Source organism: Hyperoodon ampullatus, assembly GCF_949752795.1.
Source record: "Hyperoodon ampullatus genome assembly, chromosome: 12".
In the NCBI taxonomy this organism is placed as follows: Eukaryota; Metazoa; Chordata; class Mammalia; order Artiodactyla; family Ziphiidae; genus Hyperoodon; species Hyperoodon ampullatus.
The window spans coordinates 23,012,130-23,028,076 of NC_136925.1; the positions used below are offsets into that span (position 1 = coordinate 23,012,130).

Below are 15,947 nucleotides of genomic sequence, written 5' to 3' on the forward strand. Positions count from 1 at the left end.
TCAGAGGGAGATAATATCTGCCCTACTTAGCTGAGAGGATTGCTATGAAGAATAAAACTGGATAATAGATGGAGAAAGTGCTTTGAAAAGTTTGAATTGCCCTATGACTATGAAGTATTATTATTTTTTAAGCGAGAATTCTTTTTATTTATTTATTTTTAATATTTATTTATTTATTTGGTTGCGCTGGTTCCTTAGTTGTGGCATGCGAACTCTTAGTTGTGGCATGCAAGTGGGATCTAGTTCCCTGACCAGGGATTGAACCCAGGCCCCCTGCATTGGGAGTGCGGAGTCCTATCCACTGCACCACCAGGGAAGTCCCATTATTAGTAGTAGTAGTACTAGTAGTCGTTGTGGAGTATTAGTATTTCTGTTTATCAGCCCTATCTTTCTTTGTCACATAGTTTCTTCTTTCAGCCATACAATATGCTTTGCAGTTGCAGATGCTAAGAGTCTTTCTAGACAACGTGAAAACATTGTTTTAATTAGAAATATGGCTGACTTCTATGCTGCCCAGCAAGGTTTTCTTTCTAAATATTAAGCAGACCAACTACAGTTACTTGTAAAAAGATCCCTGATTCAACAAACCACAAAAACGACTGTAAACATTTTACATCCAACATATGTCTGGAAGCCAACATTTGGGTGGAAGACTTAGAGTTCAGACACGGCTCTTCTGTAACATTTCTGTGTTTGCTCTGGACATTATTTCTCCCTGCCCCGACACATACACCAACATACACGTACGCACATCACCCTCATATACTTTCCTCCCTCTTGACATGAAGCATGTTAATAAAGCAAGTCCAGGACCTCCCTGGTGGCACAGTGGTTAAGAATCCACCTGCCAATGCAGGGAACACGGGTTCAAGCCCTGGCCTGGGAAGATACCACGTGCCGCGGAGCAACTAAGCCCATGTGCCACAACTACTGAGCCTGCGCTCTAGAGCCCGCATGCCGCGACTACTGAGCCCACGAGCCGCAACTACTGAGCCCGTGCACTGCAACAAAGGAGTAGCCCCCGCTCACCGCAACCAGAGAAAGCCCACGCGCAGCAACAAAGACCCAACACAGCCAAAAAAATAAAATAAATAAAGCAAGTCCAACTAATCAATGCTTTTGACTATGCAAATAAACTGTCTTCCTAGTGCTTCTTTATTAAAATCTACAGTTAAGGCTTGTGGTACAAAACTGTGTCACTAAGATGCTTACTACTTGGCAAATGCTCATGACTCTTCTATAATTTTCAAAATTTAAAAACGAACCTGTAAACCACAATGAGATATCACTTTACACCACTAGAATGGCTATAATAAAAAAGATGGACAGTAACAAATGCTGATGAGGATGCAGAGAAACTGGATCCCTCATACCTTGCTGGTAGGAATGTAAAATGGTTCAGTTACCTTGGAAAACAGTCTAGTAGTTCCTCAGAATGCTAAACACAGAGTTATCATATGATTTAGCAATTCCATTCCTTGGTATATAACGAAGAGAACTGAAACACATGTCTACAAGAAACTTGCACACAAATCCTCATAGCAGATAATTGATAATGGCCCCAAAGTGGAAATAACCTAAATGTCCCTCAACTGATGAATGGATCAACAAAACTGGTATATCTACACAGTGGAATATTATTCAGCAATAAAAAGGAGTGAAGAACTGATACATGATAATGTACCTGGTGGGTACATCAATGGCAAGGAGGAACCTTGAAAACATGCTAAATGAAAGAAGCCAGACACCAATGGCCACATATTGTAAGATTCCTTTGAAATGAAATGTCTAGACTAGGCAATCTATAGAGACAGAAGATAGTTTAGTAATTTCATGGGGTAAGGGAAGAGGGCGATGAGAAGTGATTGCTGCTGGATATTATGTTTTTTTGGGGGGGTTATGAAAATATTCTGGGATTAGACACTGGTGATGGTCATACAACTTTGCGAATCATTGAAAACCACTGAACTGTTCATTTTAACAGAGTGAATTTTATGGTATATGAATTATATCTCAATTAAGAAAAGAATCTGTGTGAGAATACAGAATAAAGAATCTGTTTGAATACAGGATTCAAACATTACAGAACTACATAGAAATTAACCTTTCCCTGTATTCCCTCTTGCCAACTTTGCCTCCCATTTTATCTTACTCTCTATACTGCTTTTAATATTTATGTTTCTTTATAAAGTAAACTGGGACCTTGTTATATATACTGTTTATGTTACCTTTTTCACTTAATATGACCTGTCCATTTTTTCATCATTGGAAGAAAAAAATTCCCAAGTTGGGGACTTCCCTGGCGGTCCAGTGGCTAGGACTTCATGCTTCCACTGCAGAGGGCATGGGTTTGATCCCTGGTTGGGCAACTAAGATCCCGCATGCCATGCTGTGCAGCCAAAAATAAATAAATAAATAAAAATTCCCAAGTTGACTTTTTAAGTAAAATAGCAAACCCAGAAGTCATAAAGAAAAAGATTGATAATTTGATTACATAAAACTTAAATTTTTTTTAAATGGAAAAAGACACTATAAAAAGTAGACAAGGAGAAGATACAGGATTAATATAAGAAAGGATTAATATTCCTATATTAAGGATTAAGGATCCTGTAAATTGACTAAAGTCAAACAACATACCCAAAAAGTGGACAAATGGCAAGTCCAGGAAAGGAAATACAAAATGGCGAATACACACAAGAAAGTTATCAACTTCACTAGAAGTCATCATATTTTGCCCATCAGATTGGCAAAGAACAAAAGGACTGGTGACCACTACTACTGGCAAGAACAGGGGGCAAAGGACACTCATAAGTTGCTGAAGGATATGTGAATTGCTACAACCTTTTGGGAAAGTAGGTAGTATTCAACAAATGAGTATAACCTTTAACCCATTTATGGGACTCTAACCCACAAAAATAAAAGCACCACCACTAAACATGTTCACAAGAATGTTTATTGCACCAATGTTTGTAAGAGGGAAAAAACTGGAAACCGGAATGTCTGTTGATAGGTGATTTATGAGTCAATTGTGATTTATGGGAACCATGGATGTTAAAGAACCATGTGTCAACCCTACACGATTGGCCTAGAGGCAGGTACACAGTAGACAGCTATGTGCAAAAAGCAAGTTGCTTAGTAATTACATGGCAAATGGTATTAAAATAAAACCCAAACCCCTAGAGATGCAAATGTGTGTTTGTATGTTGTTGTAGGCACAGAGAAAGCCTGCTAAATTTGGTATGTTAGGGGCTGGGTATGCTGTGATTGATTATTTTAAAAAAGGAACTTAAAAAAGCTGATTGTTGATAAAGGGACAATATTGTGCTTATTTAAACATTCCTCAAAGCTGGGGAATAGTTAGGATGAGAAGTCAATGCTGGCGAGATAGGAGAGTTAGAGGGTGTAACTAGAAATCAGAATATAAGGTAGGTTAACACTTTTCTTTTGATCTAACATTTTGGTTCTTTACAGAGGAAGAGAGACTGGGAGGAAGCCAGGACCCGTCAGTCTGAAGTACTGAACAGGTGGCTGGCTGGAGGTGGAAACTCTTCTTTTTTGAATTGTATTTATTTTTTGGCCATGTCACACGGCATGCGGGATCTTAGTTCCCTGACCAGGGATCGAACCTGAGCCCCCTGCAGTGGAAGCGCAGAATCTTAACCACTGGACTGCCAGGGAAGTCCCCTGGAAACTCTTTTTTTTTGGTTTCTGGCTCTGGCATCTCTTTGGGGTTCACTTGGAAGAGAAGTCACCTGGAACCTTACACAAGAACAGATTGGGGAAGAATCAGCCCAGGAGATGTTGGCTTCTGGATCAGTTATGATTCACTTTGTGAAGGCTTTGCCTTCAGTGTTATTACACACTTCCACTGGGTCAAAGAAACTCCCCAAAGCAAAGTATTAACTCAAAGAGGAGCAGTCATGCTAAGTCCCTGAGACAGTTCTTGCAAAACCTAATCTCTACTTTAGGAAAACTAAAAGGTCAAATTGGGAAAAAACCTTAGCTCCACTATAACAATCCTACCCAACACGTACTCCCGAGAGGGGCTAAATGTGATTCCCGAAATGACACAGAAATTTGGAAAATGTCTCTTCTTTCGAGACTGTTTAGAAATGCAAAGAACAGATCTATTTTTTAAAAGTGAAAATAAAAATATTTTTGAAAACAGCAGTATTTTTTGAGGGGAGACTAGTCCTGTTCATGACTATTTTATAGGTTGAATGGTTCTTCCTGTTCTTTTTTTTCCCTCCCCACCCACCCGAACCAGGGATCGAACCTGCGCCCCCTGCAGTGGATGCGCAGAGCCCTAAACACTGGACTGCCAAGGAAGCCCCGACTTTTCCTTTTCATCGATTCATTTAAAACTGAAAAGGTCTAAGGTAGACAAGTGATAAGGCCCGAACACAGGAAAGACACATGTGCTCTTGTTGGCAGCATTTAGTTCCAAGAAGTGACTTTAAGTTCTCTTTGGGGACATTAGAGAGACAAAAGGAGATTTATCTGAAACCGACAGGTCCTTACACATATGCAAATGTCATAAACGCACACTCCCTTTAGTTAACTAGTTAACGGTGAGGCTCCTCTTAAGGGAGAGATATAAAGAAAACAAAGACTCAAAGGCATTTGTCCTTTTCTGGAGACATCCTTGGCAAGGGAAATCATTACCCCGATGGACCCAGTGACTGGGCTTCTGCATCAGGGGTGCCTATGAATAACTTCAGGGAAAAAAAGAAAACCTCCTAAACGTTGTGATCAGACGGAAAGAAATGAGTGAGGAAAGAGAACGCACAGCCTTTCACTGTTCTCACGAAACCTCAGTCCTCTCAGGTCAGGGACACAGATGTGAGTCTGGCTCGGGGCACTGAGCCCAACCCTCCATCCCAAACCTGAGGGGATATAGTGTATTCAAACAGCAATCGTTTCCCATTCAAATTTCCTTTTTAATGACTTTTAGCTAAATTAAATCCTTTTAGTAGGTTTCTTTTTCCATCTTTGCCAGGCAGTAACAGAAGAGCGGGGACCGGGCTAGCCAGAAAACGAGGAAGTGACCACAGGGCACTTCTGTAGTTGGCACAGGAAGTTTTGGAATCTATTTTCAAAACATGCCCGATCTACAATCTTCATGTGCTTCTCGCCAACCTCGCAGAGGCTGAATAAACCGCACGTGGCTCTGTGAAAACCCACCTCACCCTGGGTGGCATTTCTGCTGTCTGGTTGGGTTAACATCCCTGCTTCACTAGAGGCTAATAACCAGGGAGTGCAGACGCGGGCGGAGGGCACTGGCATAATAAGGACCACGCTTCATTTCCTCCTGTGTTTTTCGGAGAAGCAGCTCTCGGGAGGGACTTCTCACCGGAGGAAGGTCTGAGACACAGGTGGCGGTCTCAGGTTGGTTCCTTGTCGATCAGCAAGACCGTGCCAGATCATGACATAGACACCCTCAGATCTTTCCGGGGGCCTCTCATGTTACAGGGGAAGGGGGAGCATCTGAGGGCGTCTATTCTTTCTCTCCTTGGCCACGTGAGTCTTGCTCACGATGTGGCTGGCGTGGCTCCTGCCTCCTCTCCCAGCATTGGGAAGACGCAGACAGAGCCTTTGGGAATTTTTCTCTAGAAAGTACTTTGCTTTCAGGGTGGACAGAAACTGCTACTGAACCCCGCTGTTCCTTAAAATGACTCTCACCTTTTGTGGGGAGCTTGGGAAATGACATATGAGTGACTGACAAGGGTGCTTCTTCAGTGACACTGGGACTGGGACAGATGAGGAGCTGTCCATCACCTGCATCGAAATGAATGGACAAGGGATGGCTCCAGAGTCCCATCTGACAAGGAAACTTAAAGGTGCTGGGAAAGCACCTGTTTAGTGTGGATCTCTCTAGTTTCAACCCTCAGTTTTGAAAGCGATTCTATAGTTTCCTTCACCCTGCAGAGGCGAGGGACAAGGATGAGGGTGAGGGGTATGGATCCTTTCAAAGCAGCCAGAGGAGAAGGAGCGGTGCGGGGGGGTGGGAATCGGAAGCACCTGCTCACGCTCTCAGGCATTAGACTTACTGTCTTCACTAAGCACTTTGCCTCTGCCTGTTGAGTACTGAAATCGCGATCAAATTTCAAGTGCTTTCTAGGACAAAGTGGTTAATTTGGAATCGCCTGGAAGCCTCCTGCCTCTACGGATGAGGGAGACGGTCCCTTTACTGTAACCTTTAATCTTGACAAACAAGAACGATCTGGCAGTGGTGGGGGGGCAGGGAGAGTCCAGATAAAGGACTGAGGGTGGATCACATGCTTGAATTTAGTCGGGTTCCCTACCTCCTGGCCCCTGTCCTGCACAGGACACGACTCACTGTCTGCTTCCGAGAACGATCCGGATTCGTCGCTGGAGTTGGTGCCGTAAGACTGCTCACATTTAATCTGGGGTCGGACTTGGTTGTACATTCCATCTCCCATCAGGCCTGGTTCCTGATGTTCTGTGGCCAGGAATCTGGCTCCCTGGGAACAGGGCGAGGAAGAGAACTCGCAGAGAGGCAGGCTGCAGGGCGAGCCCCCGCTCCCGTCCTCGGCGTACGAGTAGGAGGAACACGAGCTCGAAGTCCTAGTCCTGGTCTCCAACGGGGGCGAGCGAGGGCAGACTTTGATTGGCACCGGGCAGCTGGTGTTGGGCCGCATCCTTCCTGGCAAGTGTTCAGCCATCAGCCCACCGTGAGGGTAGGCCTGTGAGCTGGGGAGGGACTGGCCAGTCCCCACCCACAGGCCCTTTGGCACCGGCTCGGAGAGGTCTTTGTCCAAACCGCTGACCCCAGAATACGAGGACACCGCGGTGCTCACTTGGTCACAAGCGCTGGAAGAGAAGATCACACTTCTCCGGTCCAGCTCTCCTTCCTGTTTACAGAGCGCCTCCAACCCAGGCCCCTTGAGGGGCGACCCCACTGTGAAGCTGGACGCGTCCTTCTGGCCCATGTGGGGCTGTCCGTAATTCCCCGGGAAAGGGGCGTAGTCACTTTTAAGGTCACCCTGAGTGATCCCCTTGTCAAAAGGGCACGCGGAACTCCTGGCAAAGTGCTGCTGAGAGGTACCGGGCAGGCCGGACAACTCCACACTTTTTGTTAAGCTGAACAGAGACCTTAAGCAGGAGGGGGAGGACGCGCCCCTGGACCTCTCCAGGCAGGCGGCCCCGGCAGGGGGGGCGGGGGCGGGCGCGGGGGCGGGGTGGGGCTGTTTCCGGTCCATTTCCACGTCCCCGGCTCTGTCTCTGACGTCAGGCTCATCTCCAGACAGGCAGAGCGTGATGCTCTCTTCTTCGTTCTCTTCGCTGGGCGGCTCGCTTTTGATCTGCCCCAGGGCAAGCCCCGGCTTGAGGCTGTTGCCCGAGTTCTCTTCACTGAATGTGCTTGCAAAACCTGAGGTACTGTGTGATGATGCGTTATAGACATTCTTGGTACATGCAAGCTGGTATTTCTTGTATCTGGGGTACTGCGTTAACGCGTCCTTTGCCGCGCTCTCCTTGGTGTCCGCGGGCACGTCGGACTCCGGCAGCAAAACTTCTTCCTTCTCCGCTACTGGGATGGCAGTGGCCTCAAAGCTGATGGGGTCTGGAAGCATCTGGTCCCTGGGGCAAGCCATCTTGGCCGTCTCCGAATCCATCGTCTCCTCCTCTTCCTCCTCTTCCTCTCCGGCGCTGTTCTCACGGTCCTCGTGCGGGCGCTGGCACGCACCGTCCTTCCGGCACACAAACAGGCCATCCTCGCTGTTCAGGAGCTGGGTCTGCAGGAAGCTGAAGCAGGAGTCCTCCAGGTTGTGCATGCGCAGGAACTCGGCACAGCGGATGACCTCGCGGATGTTTTCTCTGCTGAGTAACAGCTTGGCGGTGTAGGCGAACTGCAACAGCGGCCCAAACCCCCTGGCCGTGACCTGCAAAACAAACAGGGGAATTGCCGACCGTTACCATCAGCACTGCTATTGTCCCGAATCCCTCAACTGAAGCAAGATAACCAGACAGCGCTAATGTCCCAGGATAAAGACTGCAAAGGAGCAATTAATCTCGTCCTGGGTCAGCAGTGATTCTGCTTCCAGTAATTAGGGCCTGTCTCGGGCATGCCAGTGCTGTACTCATCACGACACACAGAACTGAAAATCATCAGGGTCAAGTGGCTAAACAAGATGACAGTGGCTTCAGTGTTTACACTAATGAAATATCCTGGCAAAAATGCACGGTAACAATGGGAAGCCTATTAATTTCCCTCCCCATCCGTCCTGTTGAGAGCCACTGTACGTCAGGAGTGCTGTGATACTTCTTACAGCTCACTCGAGCCAAAGAAAGCATTATAGTTTTCTTGTCAACTGCAGAACTAGCAATATGGCCCTGTTAGAAACCGGAAAGTCCACGGGGTTTTGAAAATAGTTTTTCCCTCACAAAGTTAAAAAGAGACGTTGAAAGCAACTCCTGTTGTTTGCTCATTCATCATGGTTGCTAGTTGAGATGCTCCAGTCATCACGTCATATCCCATCTTACAATGATACGAGTGATGACAGTCCAAAGCAGTGTCCTCAAAAAGAAATTAACTCCTGGCTCCTAAAAAGGGTGGAGGGTGGTTAGAGCTAAACAAGCCGGCTGTCATTTAAATGGCTGAAGTTGCTGAATGGCACAGGACATGGGCAATTCCTTCCCTAATTATAAGCAGCAGCTTTGCCACGCAGCTGTCTTCTTTCCTGGTAAATCTTCAGGGGCTGAGCCTACTGTCATGTGCCGCTTGTCCATTACACATTTTCCACAGATTGGAAACGTGCCATTTATGCACAGCTTGTGTACACGCGCATGCCTGCACGCGCACACACGCTGAATGACTTAGACCATTAGAAATATGTTGCCTAAGGCCAGTTGTTCTTTCGAATGAAAATGGATTAAACTCGCTGGTGTTCAGGGCAGGCTTCCTTACCCTATACACAAACCCACGCATCCTCTACGTTCTTGCAAGCACTGCTGACGCTATAAGGGAGGGAGGGGAGGCAGGTCCATGAATCATGTGGACAAAACACATGAAAGCAGAGGTCATGGGGTCCTTGCTGGGAGCTACAGTAGCAGTGACTAAAAAACATCTGCTAGGGGAATAAGTGCAGAGCAAGATGAACCCACAGGCTTTGGAGCTGACTGCCACGTGGACTGAATTCAGAACAGCACACAGAACCCGAACTCTTGTGAGGACCTATATCTGCTGTTCAAGATTCAACACAGACATCAACTCTTCTGGGAGCCCTCTGCAAACTTCTTAGCGAATGACACCATCCTCTCAGCCCCCATAGCCGAAGAAAGGAAACGCCCTGCCTTCCCCAAGGGAAGTGCTGATTTTATATCACTGCATTCTAAGGGAATGCCTAGTAAGGGAAATGTCTTAGATACATAGCTGAATGGAATTTTAATTGTTAATATTTTTGAAGTACTTTAAATACAATTCAAAAAAAATTTCTCCATCAGATACTGAGTCCTGAGATGTTTGGTTTAAAAAAAAAAACCACAACAAAAACCCATGACTGCAAGACCCACATTATAGTTCTACAAGGGCAATCGTTGCCATCTCCCATTTATTGTACTTAATTGTGTCAGTTTCTACCAGTAGGCAGCAAAGCTTCTTCAGATCAGGGATTGTTTCATTTCTCTTTGTAACCCTGCACCTAAGGAGGGTCTCTAAACATCTGATAAAAGCTTGTATATTACTGAATATGTCTGAAGCCTAACTGTGCCCCTAACATACAACTATAGTGTCCAGAAAGTGACAACACACGCTGCTTGGTGAGTGCTGTCTCAAATTACTTTTGGAGCAAGGCATTGTGTAAACCAACAAACTACACCAATTAATCAGTGGCAGGCAGGGGTGCTTATTTGTCACGTCCCCTAGCACCTATATTGAAAGGGAGTTCACCTGACCTACACTTTTGTTCTACTAAGCTGACATGGCAATAGATTCAGCAAATGTCTGTTTTATGTACTTTTCTCCCAGGAACCTATAAAAGGGAGTGTAAGGTAAGGAAGTGCATATTGATAAGTAACCAAAGAAGGTTGATGAGAATGTCACAGGACCCATTTCTTCATTTTAACACAGCTCCACCACAAAGAGAAAATGACAGAATCAAGGCAGAGTTGACCCCTCCATCAGTAAGCATCTTCTCCGCTCCTAGGCAACCTGCCAATTGTAGAGTGGATAATACACATCTTGAGTTTTGGCAGATGTGCTCGTTATACGGGAAATCGGGGAAACTCATCTTGATGCTATTTATGTTTTTTTTTATACAGTCCTCCTCACACTCTCATCCCCATTTCTTTTTTATTTTGATGCGGTCTCAGTAAGCTGTACCACTATCCCCCGCTATGGCTGCTTTTAAAGAAAATTGCTAAAGAAGCTAAGGGACACTCTTGAGGATCACTAGAGCAGTCCTGGGCATCACCACTTGCCTCATGGCAGCAAGGAGCTGCAGAAAGCTTCTCCACTCAGGGCCAAGCTAATACTTAAATGTATGAGTGGGTCCAAGGATGCCAATAATCACAGTCTCCACATCCCAAATCAGTTCATTGATCCTCTGGGGGCTCAGGAGACATGATGAGCTTGAAATGATCATCACATGGTCATGAACGAGTCATGAATAAAAACAGGGTTGTAAAATGTCATTCAATCCCAGGTCAGAGAAAACGGTGTCCTCACCATGAAATTTCAGGAGTCCATAATTAGCTCTTCCCTCCTGCGAGTTTATTTATTTACTTATTTATTTTTTGCGGTACGCAGGCCTCTCACTGTTGTGGCCTCTCCCGTTGCGGAGCACAGGCTCCGGACGCGCAGGCGCAGTGGCCATGGCTTACGGGCCCAGCTGCTCCGCGGCATGTGGGATCTTTCCGGACTGGGGCACGAACCTGTGTCCCCTGCATCGGCAGGTGGACTCTCAACCACTGCGCCACCAGGGAAGCCCCCTCCTGCGAGTTTAAACCATGCTTCGTCATATTTAATTCTGCTAAATTTTGCTCAGCTTCTGCGCGCAGGGCTTTGTCTAGAGAGTCAGTTACTATTCACCAAGCTCCTGCTAGCGCCCAGCACCGTGCTAGCTGGTTCTCCTAACGCACTGGAAGGCAGGCATGATTGCCACTATTTTGTAGACAAGGAAACTGAGAAGCAAGGAGGTGAAGGAGTGCGTCCAAGGTCCTAGAGCTAGTAAGTAGAGAGTTGGGATTCCAACCTAAGTGCTATGGAAAATGGTTAAGTACAAGACTCAGCCCTGTGCTCAAGAAACCTACAATTGAGCTTTGAAGAGGAGATAAGAACAATAAGTTAATTTTCAGGAACCACGTAAATCAACAATGGAAAAGCAATATGACACGTCACAAGATGACATGATTAGTTGTCAACTAAGAAATCCTGACCAGTTCAGGAGAACAGGAGACTGCTGAGGTCTGTGGGATCCCTTGATGCAGGGACTTGTAAGCAGGACACCTGGAGTGTACTGAATTGCCCCCGACTGGGTCCGATCGAGGTCAAGGGTTGCTTTGATACAATGGGTACCTTCTGAACTGCCACTGCTGTCCCTTCCAGGAACCGATCTCTGGTGCATTTCAGCCCAGTTGCAATAGCTCCAAATACACAAAACAGAAAGTGGGTGCCCATAACACATGCAGGCCGGTGTTAAAATAGGCAGCGGCTTTCTAAATATTGGTTTAGCCTCCATCTTGAGGAGCTGTCTTTCCATTTTGAGGAATCATTTAGGCTCACGTACTCAGAAAGCAAATATCCAGGTATCGGCGTGAACCTGCATGTTTATGAAACTGGGGCCACAAGCCTGCATTGTTATTGACTTTCTGTTTGTAACAAGTAAGGCTCTGATAATGGGAAAAATAAGAGGGGGTAGGAGGTGGAGAATCACCCACAAAACTAATGACCCATAACAATGTTATTTAAAAACGTAATGAGGGCTTCCCTGGTGGCGCAGTGGTTAAGAATCCGCCTGCCAATGCAGGAGACACAGGCTCGAGCCCTGGTCTGGGAAGATCCCACATGCTGCGGAGCAAGTAAGCCCGTGAGCCACAACTACTGAGCCTGCGCGTCTGGAGCCTGTGCTCCGCAACAAGAGAGGCTGCGAGAGTGAGAGGCCCGCGCACCGCGATGAAGAGTGGCCCCTGCTTGCCGCAACTAGAGAAAGCCCTCGCACAGAAACGAAGACCCAACACAGCCAAAAATAAATAAAATTAAAAAAAAAAAACAAAAAACGTAATGATCATCAAGTTACAGTGGAATGAAGTGATGAGAAATAGCAAGCCAGTCCCAGCTCACTGGTATTAATGGAGCTGTGTTCCACCGCTCTCAGGGAAGCAGACATACCTAGGCTAAAAAATTACCGGTCAGGAATGGCCTAAAGGAATGATAAACAAATGCAAAATACAGTATTAGGGGCACCTGGGATAACAGTCTTGCATTTTGAATGGAATCTTTTGGTTGGATCATTCTGAAGAGTGTTTTTTTCATCACATGATGGTTCCATAATATGCAATATACATTGTGCTACAGATGAGACTGGCTCACATACTGGGCAGAATGGAGGGTGCCCTGGGGGACTAAGACCCGTGAGAGGTCAGGAAGTAATCCTGCCTTGCTATCTGGTTGCTCCCAAGGAGGCGGTGACCTCATCCAGCAGTTGGCAAGGCGAGTGGCTCTGACCTTTGGGTTTAAGGCCTGAAGGAAACAAGGTCAGACTACCAGACTCGTGCACTGTGGTTTGAGTCCACATGCCTCTCATGGGTTGAAAATCTGACCCACTGAAACTATGACCCTCCACCCTTTGTTCCCTTGGGTTCTGATGTATCATCTCTCTGCTGTGGGAGAAAGGAAGATGAAGTGATGAGAACGCAGCTGGCAGAGGGCATGCTTGGGTGCTGTTTGCAGAGCTGGGGAGCTCATTCCCTCAGGACGTGGTCCGTGTGCTGCTGGACAAAGTTCGTGAGAGGAAACTTCTAACAGTTTTGTCACTCTGGATTATTACAGGGATCAGGCATCTGGGCTTCAGGCATAAATGGAAAATAGGGTTTGGGAATTTTTATAAGACTTGGAACAGCATTTTCTTCTCAACCCATGGGATGAAGGTCTTCTCTGCTGGTTCTGGCAGTGTATATTCATGGCTGCAGCACTGAGGCCATCTACCCGAGCCCGATCTGACGGGTCAGGAGGTCTGGGGACTGCGCCCCAGGAGAGGGGTGGCACGCTGCTCAAGGTCCCATAATCACAGCCTTACAAAACACGGAATCTTTTACTTTTAGCAACATCATGTCCCAGTGGAGCTGGATCTCTCCTACACGGCTGGAGCAGACGAGAGGAGGTAACAAAGCTATGCCGATGGGCTTCTGAAAACACTGACTTGGGTTGTATTTGCACAGCAAGGCACTTGTCAAATAAAGAAAACAGCACCAGTGACAACTCACTCCTCTCTTCCACCTCCACAGTGCACTGCATCCCATTCTGCAGGCTGAAGACTGACTTGGCGATGAGGCATCGCTTCCAATCTTAATTTTCTCTAATTAATATCCATATTATCACTTGTTTCTCCCCAAAGCAGCATATGCTCTATACACATACTACATTCAGGATGTATTTGTTAAATTAACCTCACTATTTCAACAAAGCTTCTGGTTATTTTGGTACTAGTTTTAGTCAATGATAGAGCCAGACCAAACAACCTGTTTCCATTCCTAAAGGAACAATACAAAAACTAAAGCAAGTTGATTATATGTACAAGTATGTAATTTCATGCAGTGGGTTTTAAAAAAATTTGTGTTAGTGAATGTGGCTTAAAAGCATGAACTTAAGTGTCTTTTCTCCACTGTGCAGGCTTGAATTTGGGTTTGCAGCCACAATACAAAGTTCCTCTCCTTTCTGTAAATCTGTCCCTGAGATTCTCTATGTGATCATTCAGTCATTACTATTTTTTGTTTACTCATTCATTCACTCATTCATTCACCAACCATGTTCTGGGCACTGACCGTGCACTGTGTGATATCTGAGGGCACCAGCTTTCTTGGATTCCAATTCCAGCTCTATGATGTACCAGCTGGGTAACTTGGGCTTCTTACTTAATCTTTCTGTGCTTCAGTTTCTCCAACTGTAAGACCAACAGTGCCTGCCTTGTAGTAAAACCTATGGAATAGCTTCTAGCATTGAGGAACAGCTATTATTATTGCTGTTATTACAAAAATGAATAATATATAGTCTCCTTCTCCAAGGAACTAAGAGGGTGACCAGAGAGACAGATGTTCGACACAAATGTCTACAACGTAATCTAAGTATGTAATAGGTATTTGCAGGGTGCTAAGGCAGGACCAAGCTGGGGGTAGTAACTCCTAAGGGCGTCAGCAGCGTAGCCTTCCTAGAAATGGTGACCTTTGCCCCAAGTCTTGAAGGCTGAGTTGAAGTTCATCAGAATAAGTCAAAGAAGGGCCTGGCTCACTCCCTCATCTCCTTCAGGCTCTTCCTCAAATGCTACTTTCTCAGTGAGGCCTTTCCTGGGCCTCTAATCACAACTGTCCTTCCAGCACCGGGACTGGCTACATGATTTGCAGGATCCAGTGCAAAGTGGAAAGGTGGTCCTCTTGCTCGGAGATGCAGAACTTGAAGATGATGACAGGGTCCTTCTGAGCAGGGGACCCTAGGCAATTGCATAGGTCGTAAGCCCTTGAATCTGGCCCTGTCAACACACATTTGCTACCTATGCCCTGCAGTTGAAATGGGCTCTGATCCCTGAGCTCAGTGGGGTGATGGCATCCTAGGGTAGAGCCAGTGAACTCCAACTGAGTGAAACTCCACAGGCTAGCTGGCACAGCTACTGGGACCAGCAGTGTAGGTCAGCGGTGACGAGCAGGATCATGAGTATCTTGGGCTGAAATACACAGTCAGCCCACGAAGGTACTTTTTGGTTGGTGAAAAAAAAAAGAAAATCATGTAGGTTAAGTGGACAAAGCCCTGCTTGAGTCTCTGTGATAGAGTCATCATCCCACACTTGAGTCAGTTCACAGATCCAGGAACTCTTGAGGAAGGGTCCTATAATAATCCAGGTTGCCGCTATGATTTCTTCTGTCACAAGGGTTTGCAGAAACATACATCTGGTAGTTTTCCTAAATCATGAACTAATACAAACTTTTTTTTTTTTTCGTTACGCGGGCCTCTCACTGTTGTGGCCTCTCCTGTTGTGGGACACAGGCTCCGGACGCGCAGGCTCAGTGGCCATGGCTCACGGGCCCAGCCGCTCCACGGCATGTGGGATCTTCCCGGACCGGGGCACGAACCCGTGTCCCCTGCATCGGCAGGCAGACTCTCAACCACTGCGCAACCAGGGAAGCCCAATACAAACTTTTTTAACTAAAAAACTTTAACAAAAAAGTATTCAAAAACTGCTTAGATCAGAACCAAATCCATCTATATATCCTTCTCTACCTATCTATGAACTAAAGTAGCACTAGTTTAATACAAACGTAACAGGACAGTTTTGTCTCTTAGCCTCATGCCCCACTCTTCTTTTGTTTTTTCCCCACTTGTATTGAGAAATAATTGACATACATCCCTGTATACGTTTAAGGTGTACAGCATGATGGTTTGATTTACATATGATTACCACAACAGGTTCAGCTAACATCCATCTTCTCATATAGATACAATAAAAAGAAAAAAATTCCCCTTGGGATAAGCACCCCTAGGATTTACTTTCTCAGCAACTCTCCTGTATGTCATAGGTCATACCCACTCTCCTTATGTTCCCCTTTCTAATGATGAAACTGGGAGTTTTTATTTTTTTACTTATTAAATTTTTAAAAAATATTTAATATTTATTTATTTATCTAGGCTATGCCAGGCCTTAGTTGTAGCATGTGGGATCTTCATCGTGGCATGCAGGATCTTTTAGTTGTAGCACGCAGACTTCTTAGTTGTGGCATGC

General features: G+C 45.8%; 1 protein-coding gene across 1 annotated transcript in view; it reads right to left on the reverse strand.

The window, feature by feature from the left end:
- The window catches only part of BACH2 (BTB domain and CNC homolog 2), an 82,821-nt gene that overhangs the window by 11,453 nt on the left and 55,421 nt on the right, over positions 1-15,947 (reverse strand). Inside the window, exon 2 of the mRNA XM_079716530.1 lies at positions 6,306-7,904. Coding sequence (XP_079572656.1) covers positions 6,306-7,904 — 1,599 coding nt within the window. The remainder of the gene's footprint in view (positions 1-6,305; positions 7,905-15,947) is intronic.